The 22,425-nt window shown below is 50.9% G+C and overlaps 2 protein-coding genes across 5 annotated transcripts in view; one reads left to right on the forward strand and one right to left on the reverse strand.

The window, feature by feature from the left end:
• The window catches only part of ADAMTS10 (ADAM metallopeptidase with thrombospondin type 1 motif 10), a 132,913-nt gene that overhangs the window by 82,600 nt on the left and 27,888 nt on the right, over positions 1-22,425 (reverse strand). For both annotated transcript variants that reach the window (XM_044998388.1, XM_044998387.1), the window contains exons 3-4: positions 18,733-19,010; positions 1,384-1,722 (exon numbers count right to left, since the gene is read on the reverse strand). In XM_044998388.1, the coding sequence (XP_044854323.1) occupies positions 1,384-1,471 (88 nt within the window). In that variant the 5' untranslated portion in view covers positions 1,472-1,722; positions 18,733-19,010. The remainder of the gene's footprint in view (positions 1-1,383; positions 1,723-18,732; positions 19,011-22,425) is intronic.
• The window catches only part of LOC123355754 (tyrosine-protein kinase ZAP-70), an 84,297-nt gene that overhangs the window by 12,270 nt on the left and 49,602 nt on the right, over positions 1-22,425 (forward strand). The gene's annotated exons all lie outside the window — the stretch shown is intronic.

The following is a 22,425-nucleotide window of genomic DNA, read 5'->3' on the forward strand; positions in this document are numbered from 1 at the left end:
CCCTGCGCGGGCTGCAGCTGGAGGAGGCCGTCCCACGGATTTGGAGCACAGATGTGGCACTCAGACTGTACTCAGACCCCAGAATAGTTTCGTGGCTTTGTCCTTTCTTCGTTAGAACTCTATGTAACAAGCAGACCACAGCCTGATGGCATTAGGCGTGTGTGCAAGGGGCCTGAATACAGCATTGAATTTAGCCCGGCTGCAGCTAGCCCCATCACCCGGAGTGCACACAATTCCCTGGGCATAATCCAACCCCTGCACACGTTCACCTAAACCCGTGCACGCTGCATACAGACCGACAGACACAACCGGCCTGCAGTACCACACACTAACTCATAGATGCACTCATACATTCACCGCCAGATGACATGCACATGTTCCCAAAAGTACACAGACGGACACCCCGCCCACCCACACGCAAGCACACTCAAGCCCATAAAATCACCCACGCAACTGCAGCCATCTGCACAGACACAGACCTATACATGTCCATTCATATGCTAATACAGGCATATACAGACATGCACACACAGAGAAATGCCTGCAAACACACGTGTCAATATGCACATACACACGCGTCTCCCTTTTCATAAGGCTCTTCGCGATAAAGCTCTTACTCCTACTGGAGGCTCCACTCCACTGGAGTGCAATGCGAGCTCCCTCATTCCTCTTGCTAACAGGCAGCTACCTTTGCGCTCCCTAGCTGTCATCCTGGGGCTTGATACAACCCTTATCGGTTTGCTAGCTAAGCACTGCCTAAAATCAAGGGGCATTAAATCCCACAAGAAAAGCATCTCTCTTTTTCACAGGCAGACAGGGGTCTATGACTAGGCCACAGGTGTAACAGAGCCAGTTCTAGGGGTTCCCCTACTTTAGGGGTGGGTCCCTAGCACAGTGGCTCTCAAGCTTTCCAGGTAACTGTCTGATTTGTCTTGTGTACCCCCCACGTTTCACCTCACTTCAAATCTACTTGCTTACAAAATCGGACCTAAAAATACAAGTGTCACAGCGGGCTATTACTGAGGCATTGCTGACTCACTCGTTTTTACCTGATCGTTATAAAATAAATGGATTGGAACATAAATATTGTCCTTACATTTCATACACAGAGCAGTATAAACAAGTCATCGTCTGGATGGGATTTTAGTCTGTACTGACTTCGCTAGTGCCTTTTAGTGCCTGTTGTAAAACGAAGCAAATCTCTAGATGAGTTGATGGGCCCCCTGGAAGTTCTCTGAGTAACCCCAGGGGTTGAGAATCGCTGGACTAGCACAGCAGGCCTAGCTCGCAGGGTTTTCCCACCTTAGAGCCAGCCTTAGGGATTCTGCCCCCCTCGGCACACAATTCCAGCCCCTCTTCCCCGCCCCCGTGGGAAATCCCTACCTTGTGAGTGGAATTTGTAGCCGGGAGAGTCGCACGCAGCTGTGGTGAAGATGAGAGTCCACGTCAGAAGCCTCCAAGCGGTTGCCATGGTTAGCGATGCTCGTCTCAGCGCGGGGAGCTTTGTACCAGCCTAAAGGGCTCTGTCCCAACATGTCTCTCTTTGGGCCACTGCTTATGTAGAGACAGGAGTCCTCGGTCCCTTCCCAGGCATCCTCGGCCGCTCCGTGCGCTCCCCAAAGCAGCGAAGCCGATGGCGTCCTTGCAGTGCGCTGTACCCGGGCCGGCGTAATGGCTTCAACATGTGCTAATTAGAATCCAAGGCTCTCGGTGGCATTGCCCCTGCGGAAGAGAGGGTGAGGCGAGGGAGCGGGAGAAAGAGAAGCAGAGTAAAGGAGAGCGGGAAGGGAGGGGAACAAAGGAGACGGAGAGGAGAGAGAGAAAAAGGCAGGGAAAGCAGAGCGGGCAGGAAGGGGAGAGTGAACGTGTCAGAGAAGGAAAGGAAAAGAGGGGCGCGGGCAGGGGGAGGGGTATAAATTAGATCAACCACGTCATTTTATAGCATGTTAGACAAGGGGCCTGCTCTCCGGCCCCTCTGGGTCATCATTTCCACCGGTGAAGAGTGGCTGGCACTGTACCCCCTTGGCACCCACCGGCCTGAACGCTCGGCTACGCCGAGGTCCCGTCTACCGCCTGTGCCACGTAAAGGGACCTTAAAGTGATGGCAACTGCCATTTGCGCCCACTTTGAGGCCCCTTTGCCCCGCCAATGTGGGATAAATCGTTCTTCACCCGCTTTTTTCGGCTTTGCGCCAGGCAAAGGAGAATCAGGCCCAAGCGCTACCCAATCGCTTAAAAACAAACAACAAGCGCGGGCACAGCGCGGCTGCTCTGGCAGAAACGTTTGAAGGCGGCACAAGGGTTGAGCTTCAGAAGCGGCCGCTCAGAGAACCCCCTCAGCAAGACAGCGAGCTGGCTGGCTCCGCAGCAGAGATCTCGAGAGAGAGAAACAGGACAGAGCAGAAGTGGAAGGCACAGGGTGGAGTAAAGGGTCTGAGTTCAAATCCGTCCCGCTGCAGCATCGTGCAGCATTTGGAACGTCACTGCCATATCTGTGGTGACAGGCTGGGATGCTACAGAACAGACAGAGCGTGTGACTGCTCCGGCAAAAGGCTGAGGAAGATAGGCCGTATAGAAGAACGAGTGAATTCAAATAGAACGAGCTTTTCTGCTAACAGGAGGATGGCAGGTGATGGGTAAAGGGAATGGCCTGAGGTTCACAGTAGGGTTGTGCATTCTGCAGGAACGGGAAGAAACCTGTGCTTTGTACTTTGCTCTGTGCTTTGTACTTATGTTTCTTAGGGTACGTCTATACTGCCCGCTGGATCGGCAGGTAGTGTTCGATGTATCGGGGATCGATTTATCGCGTCTTGCCTGGATAAATCGATCCGCTAATCGATGCCCGTACTCCACCTCAGCAGGAGGAGTAAGCACAGTCAATGGGGGCGCCGCGGCAGTCGACTCGCCGCCGTGAGGACGGCCAGGTAAGTCGAACTAAGATACTTCGACTTCAGCTATGCAAATAGCGTAGCTGAAGTTGCGTATCTTAGTTTGAACCCCGCCCCCAGTGTAGAGCAGCCCTAGGTTAGGGGAGTTAATTTTGCTTTAGAAAGATAAAATAAACCAAAGATACAGCTTCCTTGGGGTATTTCTACCATCCAAGAATTTAAATACCATGATCTTGTGTTTAGTCCCATAAGTGGCTCCTGGAGGCACTACGAAAGTTAATATTTTGTTACGTCAAATACTAATTGGACAGAGACAGAATGATGCACTACCTATCTGTGAACACTAGAGGGAGTCTGGGGAAAACAGGAGATGGTGCAGAGCCAGCTGTAATTTGTGAGTTTCTTTGACACCTTACCTCCCAGGGCCGGCTCTAGACCCCAGCGCGCCAAGCGCGCGCTTGGGGCGGCATGCCGCGGGGGGCGCTCTGCCGGTCGCCAGGAGGGTGGCAGGCAGCTCCAGTGGACCTCCCGCAGGCATGCCTGCGAAGGGTCCACTGGTCCCGCGGCTCCGGTGGACCTCCTGCAGGCGTGCCTGCGAATGCTCCACCAGAGTCGCGGGACCAGCGGACCCTCCGCAGGCACGTCTGCAGGAGGTCCACCGGAGCCGCGGGACCGGCGACCGCCAGAGCGCCCCCCGCAGCGTGCTGCCGTGCTTGGGGCAGCGAAATTCCTAGAGCCGACCCTGCTCCCTCCCCATGATGTGCATCACGGCTAGCTAACATCACAACCCCCATAATGGCTCACCCTGTCCTCTCAGGTTACTCTGTCCACTACCAACTGAGAAAGACAAGCCTGGGGCAGGGTGGCTGTGTCATTCCCATCCCACCTCCATGCAAGAGAGGATCCCTTGAGAGAGAACAATGTCCCCCGAGTCCATTATAGATTCATAGATCATTAGGGTTGGAAGGGACCTCAGGAGACCATCTAGTCCAACCCCCTGCTCAAAGTAGGACCAATCCCCAACTAAATCTCCAAATAGCCCCCTCAAGGATTGAACTCACAACCCTGGGTTTAGCAGGCCAATGCTCAAACCACTGAGCTATCCCTCCCCTCCATTCATGTGGCCTGTGAATCCAGCAATGTCTGGGATCTCCAAAAAGCAGCGATTTAATGGCAGAACTGAGAGAAATATTCTCCAGGCATGATGCTGGAGTCCCCAAGGCTTCCTGATTTCAGTGCATGCCCGAGCAGCTCCTCTGAGAAACTGGTATGGAGCTTCATCTCAACCTTCTCCTCCCAGAGCTTTTCCCAGGGAGTCTCCAAGTCTAACTATTTGGCCAGTCACACTCTAGACCTTATCTTTAGCCTGGATTTGGGTACTGGGAGTCCTTGTCAGACAGTCAACTCATCCAGGCTAGCGTCAGCTCTTTCTCCCTACTGAGAATAGTCTGACTATACAGACTCAGGAAGCCCGCCAACTTTCAGAACATCCTAAAAGAAACTGGCCACCAAATAAGTGGCCACGGCATGGAGATCTGGTCAGACATTTGGACCACATACTTTCCACTGTCATTGATACCTTAGTACCAAAAGTCTCCTTCCTATCACTCCACAGACACCCATGGTGCTCAGATGACCTGCGGAAAGGAAGGAAGCACGAAGGTCAATAACAAAAACTGTGAACAGCCGGGGACAGAGGCATAAGAAATTTGTTGCAAAGAATGTTCATCTCAGATCAGGTCACACTAATCCAAGAGGACTCCTGAGGTATACCGATGGACACATACAGAACCCGTGATTCCATTTCCGTCCCCATGGATTTGGACTCTTCATATCGGATGAAGTCCTGGAAGCACTGCAAGATCTCAGAGGCACCGCATGCAACTTTGTCCCATGCCCTGTTTGGCTTATTAAGGACTCTTGGGCTCCTTGGTTAATTTATGTCTCCTTGGATGAATGTAGATGTCTTCCCTCTCAAAGCCTGGAAAACTCCAGCTAGTAATTAAGAAATGATCACTTGACACACACTTGGCCAACTATCCAGTATGTCTATCTGTAGGCTGGTGTCTAACCTCCCATTTCTAAATAAGGTGGATGAGAAGCTACGATTCCAACCACACCTGACTGCCATCAACATTTTGTATCCCTTTAAATGGCAGGCCAAGTATGGGTCAGAGATGACCTTGGTTGTGTTATTAAACGATCGCTTCTTTGCTATGGACAGCGGGGAAGTGCATTCCTGGCACCAGGCTCTCCTCTCAGTCCAAACCCACCGAGTTGTAATGGGTATCTTCAGTTCTGTCTCTTGGGTTCTCATCGGAGGAGTCCTACAAGGTTTTATCGTCTCACACATGTCGAGAAGACTATTAGAAACCCTGGGTTCAAATGCCAAGTGTATGCAGATAGAACACAACTGTCCATGCCCGTCGCATCCTACGCAGAAACCATCATCTCCCAATTATGCCATAGCCTCAGTGAAATAAGTACATGGCCGAAGAATAGCTGGCCAAAGCTTGACCTTGGGTTCCTCTGGTCACCAAGAACAGAGAAATCTGGGGGGCTGGTAGGCAGGACTATCCCTGATCCCACCTCTCAATGATGTAAGGCCGATGAGGCCCATGCTGTGGGATCACGAGGCAGTGACGTAGCGGCGTCCAACCTAGTGACGTTGCCACATCGCAACACGACCTCCAGCTGTACCGGTGAACGGAGAGTCAATTTAAGAGAGCAGCAATCGTAATCATGCAGCCAAACTGACGCAAAACCTCAGAGCTTGTCCGTCGTGATTCCCCTTAAAGCTGTGTGATTGAAACTGCACAAGCGAGAAGGGAAGCAAGAGCCCAGCATGCTCTGGCTCTCCTAAGTCAGCATTTTTAGACTCTATTAAGCTTTGAGATTCCAGCTCTTAAACTTTGTCCTACTTCCAGGGTTTCTGGACAGAAAGCCTCTCGGCTGAAGTATATTTCCTCTGGGCTTTACACTCCTAATTTGTCTTGTTTTTCCGTTGTTGAACCAGCTTCCTCAAAGCGGCTATTATTTCCTGTCACTCTTCCACATCTCCAGGACCCTGAGCTGCAGCGGTCATGACTTCTGACCTCCCTCCTATCCCCTCCATCTTTCCCTCCCTCTCCCTCTCATGTATGTTAGCAGCGCCCTCATCCCCAAAGGCATCAAAGCCTGGGAGAGGCTAGAGAGCAGGGAGAGCCCATCAACCCTTGACCTCACAGGGAGGAAAGCCTGTTTTTAGCACCACAGGTTGGGAATTAGAGCTGTAAAATTCCCCTGAACGGCAGAGGGGGAGAGGGCCCAAGCACTGATTCCCTCATGCCCAGGGGGGTGAAAAGCATCCCCGTTTCCACAGCACTCCACCTCTGAGACCCCCAATGACCCTTTATCATGGGAGGGAAAGAAGGGGAGGAGGAGGGAAGCTGGAAGACCAGCGGGCTCCTCAGTTTCTTTAATATGTATAAAGTTTTCCATAACGTTCGTGTCAAGCTTTAGCTTTCAGGATGTCAATAATACACAGGCACAAACAGGCAGGAAGACCCCGGATCTGTGCACGGGGGGGTGGGGGGGGGTGCAGCAGTCTCTTCGGATCTTACGAGGCGGGGCCATGTCCAGCAGTAAGCAAGAAGTCCAGGGTACAGCGTGACCTCTCCGGGTCTCGTGCCTGCCTCACTTGGGTCGGTTCCGATTTGCTCCTTTCCTAGGAATTCATTGTACTTGGCAGGCGCTGCCTGAGAGCGAACACTCCCCGCGGCGGGTGCCAAGGTGGATTTCGCTGTGTGAACTCTTGGGCTGTGGCATGAGTACAAGGCGGCTGTTTGGATCCCTGGCTCGAAAGAAAGAAAGACAGAAAGACAGACAGACAGACAGAAAGGACAACTGTTACTAATTTCAACATCGGGTCTGCAGACAGAATTCCCTGAAAGCCTGGCTTTTTGGCTTCAGAGGCAGCTGGATGGAAGGTAATAGAAAGCAGATGGGCTCTGATTTGGCCCAAGAGGAAGGTTCAAGGTGCCTCCTAGTGCAGAGGAGAGGAACTTAAATGCTTTTAAAGACGCAGGGGCTTGCTGGTTCCAGGTTTCTCATCCAGCGGTTGCAATTTATGAGCTCAGGTGTCCCTTTCCCTTTTCGAGAAATAAAGACAAAGGCAGATTTCTGCTTCCAGCATGCCCCGGTGGGAGGAAATACTTGTGAGCCCCTCTTGCCAGCCCCTCCCCATCCCCCTTCCACCAACACACCTTCCCTGATGTGCAGCGTCAGCTGCTGAAAACAAGGCGAACATAAAGCTCCAGAATCAGAACTTCCAGACAGTGTTGTTCTCTTAGCTAAATAATGAATGAATGGGTCATACCTGGCCTTTGTCTACGCCGTCGCAATGCAGTAACAGTTCATGCAGGCTGGATACACTCTCAAAACCAGAGGAACTCAACCACAGAGCACTCAGTTAATGCCCCGAGTCTGCTGCCCAGATCCAGTGCGGGTGGTCGATATAATTAGATCGGGAGCACACAGCCCAGAGGAGGAGGATGTTCCAGGGGTTTAAGGTGCTAGACTGGAACTTGTGGGACCTGGCTCCAATTCCCTGCTCTGTCACACACTTCCTGGGTCACCTTGGGCAAATCACCCAGGCGATATCTACACTCTGGACCTCACAGCAGCACAGCTGTAACTCTGCAAGGTCTCCGGTGTAGCTGCTCTGTGCCGACGGAGAGTGCTCTCCTGCCGGCGTAATTAAACCACCCCCAACGAGCGGCGGAAACTGTGTCGGTGGGAGAGCCTCTCCTGCCGACATAACGCCGTCCACATCAGCGCTTTTGTCAGTGAAACTTATGTGAGTGTATTTTTCACACCCCTGACCGACAAAAGTGGGAATGTAGACATAGTCTTAGTCTCTCTGTGCCTCAGTAAAATAGCACTTCCCCAAAACACAGGGGTGCTGGGAGGATCAATGCCTGAAAGATTGAGGTGCTCAGGGCCATAAGTACCAGAGGTAGGCACCATCCAGCCGGATAGTTTCCTTACTCCAAGATTTCTCATCATAAACAATCACCGTAAACCAAACTGCCCCATCAATCTGCTCCACTCCTATCACTACTGCTAATGACCAAGACCAGAAAGATGCTACTGTAGGTGAACAAGGACTTGAACCGAGGAAGGACCCAGGACTGTTGCAAAGCAAAGACCTTGCAGCAGGAGAGGTTCAGAGTTCACCCAAATAGCCATAGACTCATCCAGCGATTATCATAATCTCTTCTCTCTGAAAACCAGCCTTTCATTAGCAATTCTGGTTTGGAGCCTTTGCTGAAATATGGCTCCCAGACATGGACCAATCCAGTCAAAAGGTGAAGGAAGGATAGTTCTGTGTTGTCCCAAACTGCAGTCCCAAACCTAGTCTGTGTTACTCTGCTCAGGGTTATAGAGTAACCAAGGCCAATATCACAGATTATTGCATAATTGTTCATTATCAGCTCTGAAGACTGGAGTTGTGTCCACTGATGGAAATAAGCCACTGAGCTGGGCCATTGGTCTGATTTCTGTGTTCCTATGAAAGGAAAAAACCTGCAGGGATCACTCAGATAAAATGTGAAAGCTGAGAAATTTGTGATCAAGAGAACTCCAAATTGCTTAACGGGGGATTGGCATTTCTTGAAAGCCAAAAGCCAGAGCCGCTATTAGCTTTGCCAGGCAGTAGCTGAAGGGAGGTCATGGTTGGATCTTCAGAGACAGCCCTTAATTCGTTCCTCATGGCCCACCTGCACAGCACCCCTAAGCTACCAGTGAACCCACCACAGAGAGGACACCATCCTCAAGGGCTGCACCCCCTTGTCAAGCCTCTCTTTATTAGGATGATTATTATTTTAAACATAAATTTCCCAGACATGTGACAAACTCATTCCTATCAACCAACTGTGCATCTTTGTTCTCTGCTCTTTGAAAGGAGAAACAGGCTGTCCTGCTGGGCTTGGTAGCATGGTGCAATACCACCAAGTCACCAACTCCAACTGGCCGTTCGGCACCATGCGACTGAATCCGACTGGCCGTTTGGCTCCATGCGACTGAATCCGTTCGGCAGGATGAGACGCACAGCTAGACCGGTCTGTATTGAAGTGAAAAATTCATAAAACATGGGAATTTTAAAATTGAATTTTGTTTTAGTTATTTTGTTGAGGGAAATGAGCCCTTTTCTGAGTTTTTAACCAAATCCAAACCCCATCAAGTAGCTTTGCCTCTCATTGCGAAGGTCTCACATGCCTCAAATGTAGCAAGTTGTTGGCTCCAGCTTGGCGGAACAAGGCAACCGGCCTGCCACTCACACATCAGGGAAATGAAAGTATCAGCCCCAGAAGTGAATGGTGTGCACGTCTGTCTGGAGTCTCCTATACCCCTGGGTGGTGGTGTCACCTTGCAGGTGGCTGTCTAGCTGAGGGGTTCTGCTGATGCCGATCATGGCAGTATCTGAGCGCCTGGACTGGCCGCAACAGCCCGGTTGGTTGCGCTGGGATCCGTTTCTCTGGGGGTGCAGGAGGGCTATAAGGAGCTGAAAGAGAAGGAGGATCGCAGGAGACACCAGCAGGCTCAGAGCCGGAGAGTCTCCTGCCTGCCAAGGTGAGGGCATAAGGACTTGAAGGGAATAGCTGGGTTAGAAAAAGCCTCTCAAGACCAACCTGCCTGCTTGCCTTTGACATGGAGCCCTCCGAGCAGATCCCATTTCTCATGGCTCCTGCTCCGCTGTCTCCCTGCGTCCTGCACGCTCCTGGCTCTCTAGGAAGATACTGAAGGCGTTGGTGAGTCCAGCTGGGCAACGCTGGACAGGCGCAGCTCTCCGGGGCTGCCCTGGCTGCCGGCCAGCACGGGGAGTTTAACGCGTTTGGGTTCATTCTCCTAAGCTCCCGGCAGGCCCGTTCGGGCTCCACAGGTGAGAAGGCAGTTACCCTTCGCTTCCCTCCCTCCCCACACAGCCTCAAGCAAGGAGCCAACGGAGAAGTCATTAAGAACTCAGCCCTCGCTGGGGAGAGAACGCCAGCCAGGAGACCAGGGCTTTGATTCCCCCAGGCCTGGGGCAGAAGGCACCGCATTTTAGTGGGAGGCAGCCGAGTCCAGGACAGGGGGCAAGGGAGTCCTGGGATCTCTTTCCTGCTCTGCCACTGACCCGCTCTGTGACCTTGGAGGCGTCACTTGACCTGTCTGCCTTGCTTTCCTCATCTGTCCCACGGGGATCATGTTACTTGTCCAGCTCCCTTGTACAGTGCTTTGAGAGCCTGATCTGGGAGGTGCTGTAGATGTGGGGGCAGTGCCTCCTGTCCTGCCTCACATGGCAGCGTCCGCACCCAGTCTGAACCCTAGTCCTTGGTCCACCCAGGTTAACCCCCTAGGCCAGAGATAAGACAGCTGTGGACTGAGTGATGCAGGAAGCTCCTGCCCTCCAAGGAGACACCGGCCTCGGGACGTCTTTTTCTTTAAGGAGATGAAGCTAAGCGTTCCCAGGCAGGTCCCCTCTCAGACAGGAGTTATGCAATGGCTTGGAGCCGTTCCATGTGACCCAGACTTGCTGGCCCCCAGCCACCACACTCCTCACTGGCTTCAGCCGTTACAAAACGGCAGTGAAAAAAAAGAAAAGAACAGGCAGTCACTGAGCGACCGTATCTGCCATCGGCGTGTGCGCATGCCATCGAAGCGTGGGTACACACACGCCACCTTTGTACAAGCGTGTGGGCCATCAACACATCGGCTTGTGCGTGTGTAGGTGCCACCGACACTTATATGTCCGTGTGCCATCCACACATGTGCATGCCTCTATGCACATGTGTGCCATCTATGCATAAGAGTGTAAGTCCGTGTGTGCCATCTACACATACAAGGGTATGTGCCATCTCTGCCTGTGTGTGTGTCATCCATGCACACGTATGTGTGCCATCTATATTCTTGTGCACCATCTTTGCATGTGTGCCACCTAAACACATGTATGTCTCTGTGTGTGTGTACCAACTACATGTGTTTGTCCGTGTATATGCCACGCCCATGCCTGCATGACTAGGTATGTATTCCATCTACACAGATAAATCTCTCTACACACGTGTCTGTGTCTGCCACCTGTGCTGGGTGTGCTACACAATTATAAGGGCCGAGCACTTGAAAATCTGACCCTGAGTTCTTTTGAAAATCTAGCCCTGCCCATCTGACATGTATATGTAAGACTTGGTCCTGCCAGGAGTGCAGGGGGCTGGACTAGCTGATCTCTCGAGGTCCCTTCCAGTCCTACGATTCGGTGATTCCATGTGTGTGTGTGGGTCAGAACATGGGACAGATGGAACGTGTGTGTGTGTGTGTGTGTGTGAGTGAACACATGGGACAGATGGAACGTGTGTGTGTGTGTGTGTGTGTGTGAGAGAGAGAGAACATGGGACAGATGGAACGTGTGTGTGTGTGTGTGTGTGTGAGAGAGAGAACATGGGACAGATGGAACATGTGTGTGTGTGTGAGAACATGGGACAGATGGAACGTGTGTGTGTGTGTGTGTGTGTGTGTGTGTGTGTGTGTGGAGAGAGAACATGGGACAGATGGAACGTGTGTGTGTGTGTGTGTGTGTGTGTGTGTGTGTGTGTCTGAGAACATGGGACAGATGGAACGTGTGTGTTTGTGTGTGTGTGTGAGAACATGGGACAGATGGAATGTGTGCGTGTGTGTGCACGCATGTGTTTATTACAGTCTCACCTGACAAAGAGAGCTTCAGGATACAACCATAATAAAAAAAAAATCAGCAAACCCTATTTCCACCGGATCCAGAGCCACAAACACCTGCTCGAGTCGTTACCGTTCAACTGTGCAGACTGATCATTTGGCACTCAGGGCCTCCACACCAGCTCTGTGGCCCCTGCACCCGCTCCCATAAACTGGAGCTTTGACTGCTTAATAGTTTGCAGTTCAGTGGGCTCGCCGGCTCTGGCATCCCGTCCTCTGACATAAGCTGCACTGTGTGCAACTGTGAATGGCCCCACTATGCTCCTTACAGTTTATGGGGTTCGGTGTGGGCAGGAAATATGGACTCACCACCTTCTTGGGTGTCAGTGAAGGCAGCTTCCCTCCCACTCCTCTCACTGCCCCCATCCCCCTTCCTTGGCCACCCGCAGCATCCGTGAAACCCAGCAGTGTCGCCGGCTCTCCTTTGCTCGCAATAACTGTGTCAAGGCTCGGAAAAGGATGGAGCATTCATGGTTCTACACAGGCAGCGAAACACCCCCACCCGCCCCTCCTACAAACAAAATCTCATGGCCTGATTCTCCACTGCCTAGAGCCTTGTGCAGCCATCAGCACCTGTGCAATATAGACGACCATGGTAGCCTTATACGCCCCCTGTGCCCGGGTGTTAATACCTGCATAAGGTGCAGGGCCATGGAGATTCAAGCCCACAGGCTCGCCGGGTGGCACAGTGACCGGCCCACCACAGCGCGTCTCGATCTCTTCTTTCAAGCACAAGTCCCGCTGATTTACTTCAGACGAAGAACTTCAGTGCCGAGCCCGACGCGGGGACACAGGACGAGAGCTAGGGCAGTGCCTTGCAACTCCACCGCGCCTGTCATCCCTATGTATTTTAACCGCCATGCACGGCGATCACTTCGCCCCCTCTGGAGTGGAGCGCAGCAGCTGTTTCATGCTGGACAGTGATGCTCCAAGGCAGCAAGTGGAGCCAGATTAAAGTGGGTGCACGGCTGTACTCAAAACCTGAGACTGGGCTGGGATGCAGCGACTCTGACCTCTGGGGAATCATGGAGGATAATCAGCCGAACAGGAGCTCCCAGGGCTGGGGCCAAAAGAGCTAATGTCACCCTTGGATACACACACAGGGCACGCGCAAGTAGGAAGGCTGTTATTCCTCTTGGCACTGGTTCGACCGCTGCTGAAATACCGTGTCCAGTTTGGTGGCCATAACTCAAGAAGGATGTTGATAAATCGGAGAGGGTTCAGGGAAGAGCCACGGGAATCATCGAAGGATGAGAAAATCGGCCTTCTAGTGAGAGACTCTGGGAGCTCAACCTATTTAGCTTAACCAAGAGAAGGTTAAGGGGTGACTTGATAACAGACCATAAGTACCTGCTTGGTGAACAGAACTTAGAATAATAGAATCATAGAATTGTGGAATATCAGGGTTGAAAGAGACCTCAGGAGGTCATCTAGTCAACTTTGATCCTGGGCTCCACAATCTAGCAGACAAAGATATAATAAGATCCAATGTCTGGAAGCAGAAAGTCTAGAAATAAGGTACGAGTTTTTAACAGGAGGGTAAGTAACCACTGGAACAATTTACCAGGGGTACTGGTAAATTCTCCACCACTGGCAATTTTTGGATCAAGACTGTACTGTAGGCTCTGCTCAAACAGAAATTAATTTCATGGACATCCTATGGCCCATGTTATGCAGGAGGTTAGGCTGATCACAACCATCCCTTCTGCCCTTAGAATCTCTGACTATTCTGGGATGTGCTAGCTGACTAAAGTAACACTAGGGAGGGGCTGAGGGGCGCGGTTAGGGGGTTCTGAGTGAGTATCACCGCTCTAGGACCTATGGGATGAAATTAAGCAAAGGAAAATCTACACTAAATAGCAGGAAAAGCTTCTTACTGCTGAGATCTGCGAGGCTGACAGGAGGGAACTGGTCACTGCTTTCATTGTTTACATCACTTACAAATGGCCTGGACAATACACTGCGGGGAACCGGTCCCCCACTAGTTGAGGGTGGGCTTGCTTGACCGAGGGCTTCCTTCTCCATGGCACTGCAACTCTCACTATTATTTTTCTGGCTTGGCCCTGTGCAAACGTGTGTTGTCACTGCCCTGAGGTGTACACCATCCAAGTCAGATGCAGACAGATGGTGGCTGAAAGTCCCACGCATCATGAGGGGAGCGTGTCGGACGGAGGGAGCTGGAAGTAGAGAGGAGCGTGAGGGAAGGAACACCCACGCTCTTCAACTCCCAATAGATTGCTGAGTGGAAATCAAGGCTGGAGTCAACGCTGGCCCAAGCAGCTTCTGGAGGGCAGGGGAAAGGTACCTTAGAGCAGCAGGAGAGCCAGCGACGGTACGGCCGTGAGGAGGAGTGCTGCCCTGGAAGCATTGCAGAGGGAATGGGGAGTCACACTGCTGGGCCCTGGCTTCTATATGAATCTCATGGAGTCATGGGGTTTGCAGGTCATGTCTCTTGCCTCCCGCTCTGAGCTCCAAATCTCTCTCCTGATGGGCGCATGAGCGGTCAGCTCCGATGGCTCTCACCTGCCAAGATTTTAGGGTCCTTTTCTCCCCCGTCTGTGGGCTGTCTCCTGGAGGACGCATGTCAGCCAAACGATTTAGATTTGATGAGACACGGCAGAGAATGCTTTGACTTGCCAAAACATGTAGGTTTCTAACGAGGTAGCTGCAACCCAAAGGCTATCTATGCCCAGTCACCAACGAGACACCGCGGTTCATCACTTTGGAATACGGGGCTGATAGCTGGAGAGAGGACTGAACTAGTTCTTTTGTTCTTGTTTCAACTGAAGGGTGAAATCCTGGTGCCATTGCATGGCAAAACTCCGGGTATTGCGGGCACTAAGATCAACTCATGTTAGGACCAATATCTATGTAGGTTTTGCATTCAGAAGGGTTTTGCAAACCTAAAAGGAGCAGAATCCTGTTAGTGATTTGTTTTTTCTTTAAAAATTAACTGAAAATGGAACAGAAGAACAGTCATCTTGGGTCAGACCACAGGCCCATCTAGCCCAGTATCCTGTCTTCTGACGGTGGCCAATGCCAGGTGCTCCAGAGGGAATGAACAGAACAGGTGATCATCAAGTGAACCATCTGCTGTTGTCCATTCCCAGCTTCTGGCAAAGAGAGGCTAGGGACACTACCCCTGGCTAATCGCCATTGATGGACCTATCCTCCATGAATGTATCTAGTTCTTTTTTGAACCCTGTGTGGCAGAGCTCTGACCTTGTCACTGTGGGTCCCGCACTTCTAGGCAGTTTAGGCTCAGTGGCTCATTGCGACCCTCCACGTAGCCCTTCCCTCTCTAGGGCCAGGGTTACAGTCTACTGAGCCCTTTTCATAAGGCAGCAAGGAGGTTGGTGAGAGAACTCCCACAGTCTCTGTTGTCTCTAGGGCTTATTTCAGAACAGTTTAGCCTCCTGTCCTGACAGGGGCCTGTCTTCCCTTCCCAGGAGCTGTTCCTGTAGTGGCAGGTTGGGGGGAACCCAGGCCCCCCCTCTACTCTGGGTTCCGGCCCAGGGACCCTAATGGCAGCAGCTGTTGGCAGCCGACCTTTCACTGCCAGAGTTGCTACATTTCCCTGGGCACCTTCCCCACAGCTCTCCTGCTTCTCCCTTACCTTAGAGCTCCCTTACCAATGGTTTGGGATGTCTTCATTAACCAGCCCTTCAGCCGCACTTCCTCTCCTCTGGCTCCCTGGCTTTCCCTCGCCTGACTGGAGTGAGCCCTTTGTATAGTATCAGCAGGGCCTTAATTAGAGTCAGGTGTTCACATTACCTTAATGGACTCACCTGACTCTTTGCAGGTTAATTGGAGTCAGGTGTTCTCATTAGTCTATAGCAGCCCCTGCTCTGGTCAGTCAGGGAACAGAAAACTGCTAATCCAGGGGCCAGTATATCTGCCTTTGACTACTTTGTTGTACCCAACTGTCCTGGGTCTATCACACCTGTTACAGGCTTGGCCTTCACAACATCCTCTGGCAAGGAGTTCCACAGATTGACTGTGCGTTGTGTGAAGAAGTGTTGGAAACCCAAAAGCGACAGCATTGGCCCATGTTTTCAGTGCCCATGCTGAGCGAAACCAAAAAACAAACAACCAGCATCACCGGAGTACAGTCAGATCCTCAGCTGGTGTCAACTGATGTAGCAGCTCCACTAACTTCAATGAAGTTATGCTGATTGTGAAGGGATACCATCAAGCTAAGTATTTCTCATCTCAGTTACTATTAACACCTTGGATTAGGTCTGAAGACAGTTTCAATGTGATTCAGCTTTGGAGACTGACCCTAAAAATGGCCCTGTGGATTCCCGTGTTTCTCACGTTGGAATGATTCCACATCAGATCTGATCGGCTTACAAACCAGAAGATGGTTTTCCTAACTAGCCACCCCGCAAACCTTGCCCGGAATCTGAGAGTCAAGCTGTTCTTTCTGGTTCCTGCATCACCCAGACATCTGAGCCTAAACGTCACCATAAAAATCCAAATCTGCCTTGCACCTTTCTGAAAGCTGAGGAACTTTGGTTCGCTTCCTGGGGGTTTTAATCTGATTGGCACTGCCCCTGTGCTTCCGGGACACAGGGGTTTGGGAAGTGACAAACGGCGGAGAGGCACTTCCCGTGGCATTTCTGGCTCGGAATGAACTCAGAGTTGGTCTATGGAGGTTTTCAGAGTTAAGGGGGGGCGGAACCATCCCACTAACTGATGTTCTCTGCTCACTGGGCCCCAATACAATTCCCGCTGAAGTCAAAAGACTCCCCCACTGGTTGAGGCTGCCTCGAAGCCGCACTGTCCTCACCCGGTGGGCAGCCAGGACTGACCGTGGCCATAAATGCTCCCCTCCCCCTCTGGGTCACCCCACTCCTCCTGAGCGGCAGAGCATTTTATTCCTCCATTGTCAGGGGCTCGGTGACCCCTCTTAGGGCCAATGGGTTCTTTTCACTTGGTGTTGCCGGCTGCCTAAACTAACACCTGTGACCTCTACATTTTAGGTACAGGAAATCAAGCATTGCTGGTTATTCCACGTGGCTGCTTAAAGCACATTTATATTCCTTGTATGGGAGGGGGGGATCTGTATACCCCGGGGCAGCTAATGCCCTCCCTGAATCTAACAGCTCTCTTTATCGTGGGTTTTGTTTGGGGCATTCCGTGCCCAAATGACAAGTCTTCTGCCTCCGGTGCCTTGTCCTTGTGAACTGGGCAAAGGGGCTGGTTCACCCAGAAGCTCACAAGCACAAAATGTGTGTGATTTTGACCATACGGCGAAGAGCGAGTAGGGCCGGAGAACCAAATAAGTGTCTGGAAGGTGTAAGCATCAAGGAGGGGAAAGGAACGTACAGGGAGGCCCAGTGGGGTGTAACTGAGGATAATTGGATGAAACGGAGCAAAGGAAACACGTGGTATGTTTAATATAAGGAACTCTCCCTGCCAGCGAGGTCTATAATCAGGGGATCATTTCAGAAAAATTCTGGGCGAGGACAAAGCTGTGGCAGCAAAGAGAACATAATATGTGATATTATGTCATGCAAGTCCTGGTGGGGGTACGGGTGGAAGACGTAATGAAGCATATAGACCTATAAAAGTCGCACAGGGGCAAACCAAGGTTTAGGGGATCAACTGCCCCCTTGCCCCATAGCAAATGACACCTGTCTATAATTCTGTGGAAGCACGGGACCGGCTGGGACCACCACAGATACAGCAACAACACTGCAAACTATCATTCAGCGGAACAGTCTCCCAAGAGAAGTGGAGAGAGTGTCACTGATGGAGACATTTAAAACGAGACTGAGAAAAGCCCTGGCGAACAGACGGTCAGGAGGAATCTTGCGCCGGCTGGGGAAATTGACTAGATGGCCCAATAAGTCCTTTCCCTTTCCCACAGCTTCCAAGCTTCTATGATGGATCCAAACCAAAAGACCAACAGAAATCACAGACCCCAAGAACCCTGGTGACCCTCCGCACAGCTGACGCCAGACCCTGAGCTGTCAAAGTCTAAACCCTACTGACGGAAATGGATAAACCCGGGATAGAAATCCCGTCTGGCTGGTGTGTCCGAGGATGAGAGCGAGTCTTCTCCCATGGAAATCGGTATCGGCTGCCATTAGAGAAACTCAAGGCTTACAGCCAATGTGATACTGGACCAAATCGCTGCTGAGAACAGCTCTGGCCCCAGTTTGAAAATTTAAATCTTGCCGCACGCCCCTAGTTGGCGCCCAAGTCAGAGGGTAGCAGCCCTTCCACAGTGCTCACACCAGTCCAGCATTCAGTGCCTCTCTTGATTTCATTTTGCTGGAAGTGATCGCCAAGGTTATTTTATAAACGCCTTCCTATTTATAGTGCAGCTCCACCAACCCTAATGAGATAATCTGCTGGCATTTCACCATAGCTAACATTTACCTTGATGTTTAAAATAACATGGTCCGGAGGATTAAATTAGAAAAAAAACACCTTTAAAAATATAATCAAGGCAGAGAAACATATGACCAGTCCGAACTGCCAAATGCCTGATGCTGGCTCACAAAATTAGCGGCACTGTAGCTTTTTGGGGGCAGACAGTTTATAAGCCACATAGTAGAAGAGGGAAAGGAAGCCTTGGCAGCTCATGAAGTTGAGAGAGAGAGAGAGAGAGAGAGAGAAAGCAATGTGTGCTTATTCTCAGGAACCAGGGCAGCTAAGAACATATAATTCTGCAGCCCGATTACAGCTTTGGGGCTTGGTAATTGAGAGTTTCACCCCATAGCCGCTTTGCAACAGGGACTCCGCTTTTAGAACAAACAAGCGTGCAATCAGAAGGCTTAGCAGTTGACTGGTGTGTTTGGGAGAGCCAGGGAGCAAGCGAGAGCAAATGCCTGACTCCTGCTGTTTGCAGCCGCTCTGAAACACAACCCAGAGGTTTTATGGAAACTCTGAATGTTGGAGACGGGTGAACATGGTTTTCATTCTCATAAATGTTTTTCCAGCATGCAGTATTCCTCAGCCTCATTCCTTCAACCGGAGACCGTTTGGATTTCAAAGAACATCTGCATAACCCCCCTCCCATAACCCCCACAAGCCCAACCTCTGAGAATTTGCTCTGCAAAGATTTCGTTATTAAGAAAGCGAATTACCTTGGTTATCTTTTCCCCCTCTTTCTTCTGTTCCCCCCTTCTAGTCTGTCAGGGTCTCTTCTTCTTCCCAGCCGCAGCCAAAAGCGTCTCTCTCCCTCCTGCGTGTGTCAGAAACTTTCCAGGCTGCGGGTGTGTGTGTCGTTCTTCCTCAAGTCACAGCAGAATAGCCTTCTTCTGTCAGAGGTCGGCAGCTCTTGAGTGAGAGGCTTTGCTGAAAAGTCTCCTTTCAGGAAGTGAGCGGTAATCAGAGAGCAGCTTGCAGGCAGCATGGATAGGGGCTGTTAAAAAAAAAAAATCACCGCTCACTCAGGAATTTTGCCAGGGATACACACACACACACAAAAAAGTCAAAACCCCACAAGGCCATAAAAGCCCTGCCCAGACTGATGAAATCACTAAAGAAGGCAGGCCTTTCCTGCTACAAAATAAAACTACTCAGTTTCCCTGTTCTAAAAGGAAACACTCCATCCCTGACTTGAATTAATGGGACCCACTTTTTGCACTGTGTTTGTACCAGGCCTATCATGGTGGGGTTCTGCTCCATGACGGGCGCTCCTAAGGGCGACTGTAATTACAGATGGTAAATAATTATAATACTGAATGACCAGGAAACTAGAGCAGCGGTTCTCAACCAGGGGTATGTGTACCCCTGAGGGTACGCAGAGCTCTTCCAGGGGCTCCATCAACTCATCCAGATATTTGCGTTGTTTTACAACAGGCTACATAAAAAGCACTAGAAAAGTCAGTACAGACTAAAAGTTCATACAATGACTTGTTTATACAACTCTATAACACTGAAAGGCAAGTACAATATTTATATTCCAATTGATTGATTTTATAATTATATGGCAAAAATGGGAAAGTCGGCCATTTTTCAGTAGTAGGGTTCTGTGACACTTTTGTATGTTTATATCTGATTTTTGTAAGCAAGCAGTTTTTAAGTGAGGTGAAACTTGGGGGTACGCAAGACAAATCAGACTCCTGAAAGAGGGATGGTCGTCTGGAAAAGTTGAGAGCCTCTGAAGTAGAGGAATGGATCTGTGATGTGCAATAGATCTTTTAAAAATTGGGCTGCTTTCCTTTTCCACAATGAATAAAGAAAAGGCCCTCCCCTCCCAAACGCCTACGATTCTTTTTCACTGAAGATTTAACCATAGAAATATCAGAAACATCAAATCTGGTCGTCCCTGGACCATTCCGAGGAATTGTATCATGAGCTCTCACCCCTTTACGAAAAGGGTTGGTTCTTTAACAAAAACATCCTTTCTCCAACTCATTACTAGGCATTGGAGTTCAATACCCAAACACTGAGTTTGATGGTCCATCATTTGGGGGACTGCCACCCTTTCAGCTCAGCCTTGTCCACAATTCAAGTCTCCCCCACCAGCCTGCTGGAAAAGTTCAGGGCCCAGCTGACCCAGCACATTCTCTGCTGCTAGTGACAGTGCTACTTAAATCGCTTGCTAGCCTGGCAAGGTTAGCTCTGAATTTCCTTCTGTTTCCCTATTGCCTCAGAGGGGTCACTTTGGCCACATGGCCTATCCCGACCAGTGTGGAAACACAGGCTGCAGGGTTTTGTGACTGCTGGGGATCATCAGGAGCAGACAGAGAGGGTGAACTGGGGAATGAAGGACTGCAGCCCCTTACCCTGCAGCAAAGGGTGCCTGCCTCCCAAAATCCCGCAGCCCACCACACTCCTAGCTCAAACCATGGCATGTTGGAGAAAAGAGCCATCAGGTGCAGTGACTTAGTGGGCATACAAGCCCCACTAGTGGTTCTCAACCAGAGGTACCCATACCCCTGAGGGTACACAGAGCTCTTCCAGGGGGTCCATCGACTCATCTAGATAGTTGCTTAGTTTTACAACAGGCTACATAAAAAGCACTAGCGAAGTCAGTACAGACTAAAATTTCCATCCAGACAATGACTTGTTTATACTGCTCTGTGTGCTGTACACTGAAACGTAAGTACCATATTTATATTCCAGTTGATTTATTTTAGAATGAGATGGTAAAAATGAGAACGAAAGCAGTTTCTCAGTAGTAGCGCGCTCTGACGCTTTTGTATTTTCATGTCTGATTTTGTAAGCAAATTGTTTTTAAACGAGGTGAAACTTGGGGTACGCAAGACAAATCAGACTCCTGAAAGGGGGGCGGTCATCTGGAAAGGTTGACAGCCGCTGCGATACAAGATAAAAGCCCTACTCTGGGGACTGGAAGACATCCTTTAATCCAAGTGGCTTGGCTGGTTCTGCCTATTCACCCTTCAGCCAAGGACCCTGATGTCTGTATAGAACCCAGCCAGGATTTCCTTCTGAAAGCCCCAGCAAGAGGCTGACGTTCTGGCGGGTAGGTAACACACACATGGCTACTTTGGAAGCATGGACAGCAGAGGTCGGAGCCGCCGGCGTCTCTGCACCAGGCGACACTGGAGCACAGAAAACGCCTGGCAAGAAAATGCCTTTTCATTTACGGACATTAAAAGCCCAAAGGAATTGGCCATTTCTTGAATAAAAGCAATTCAAAGAGGAGGTGCTTGCTGGGTTGGAGTCCTGGCCAGCTCCCTTGGTGGGTGGGAAGAGTGGCTTCCTTCCTTCCTCTCCATACAGTTCACGCTGCTTTGGCCATTGTGCAAGCCCCCAAAGTACATGCATAAAAGAGCAGCTAAACAAAGTATTTGGGGGTTTAATTGTTGAATGGAACTGCTGCTGGCCAGGGGAAAACTCGCTAATTGCACTGACCGTGGCCTGAAGCCAGCAAAGGACTTTCGAATGACTTCTCTCTGCTAAAGCTTGCCATCAAGCACACTTCATGTATCATTGCAAGGAAAGGAGGTTTCAGACATACACCTTTCCTGCCCAGGGATTTGCTGCCCTGCTTTCTCTCCCCCCGATACTTGTTTTCCCCCCTTGGGGGAAGAGATTCTCCTTGTATTGGAGGTTGGATTTTGTGGCATCTCAACTGATCTCCAGAGATGCCGCTAGAGACCATATTGTAACATACAAGGGGGCAGGGTTAACGTACCATCATCCGCCTTATGCTCAAAGCCTCCTAGCCCTGCATCTGAGCACAGAGCCATCCTGGGGGACTCTGTCTTCTGCCCACGCAGTCTCCCTCTCCTCGCAGGGCACCTGGCTGGCACTGGCTGTCACTCACAGACCAAGGGAGGAGTGGGTTTCCCGGCTGGCATGAACCAGAGCCCCTCTCGCCCCTGGTAATAGCGCCGCCAACCCTAGGAACTGGCCAGGCCTAAGGTGACTCATGCTGGAGCATCCAGGAGCTTCCTGGTTGTGACTATCCTGCAAATCCGCAGCAGCAGGGATAGAATTCAGTTCCGGCTCCTTCCAAAGCACAGGCCTCTGCCGCTAAAGCAAACGGAGAACCTCCCTCAAGCTGAGAGCAGTGCTTGGCGGCAGACACACAGTTGTACAGTTCAGATTCTCTCCAGTAGAGGGCAGCGGTGACAAAATGAAGATGTCGGGGAGGACTGGAACGCAAACCTTGCCGTTCGACTAACTACGCGCACCGTTGTTTCGGGAGCCTCTCCCTCTCGCAATGAAGAATTTGGGGCCCGTTTCCAGGAGACACCCAAAATCCCACTCCGCTGGCTTTGCTGCAACCTCACTAGCTTGGACCCTCGCAGTTTCGAGCCAAAGAATCAGCAAGGCCCTAAAAAGCAGTTTACACTGCGCCC

Source organism: Mauremys mutica, chromosome 24 (assembly GCF_020497125.1).
Source record: "Mauremys mutica isolate MM-2020 ecotype Southern chromosome 24, ASM2049712v1, whole genome shotgun sequence".
Taxonomy (NCBI): domain Eukaryota; kingdom Metazoa; phylum Chordata; order Testudines; family Geoemydidae; genus Mauremys; species Mauremys mutica.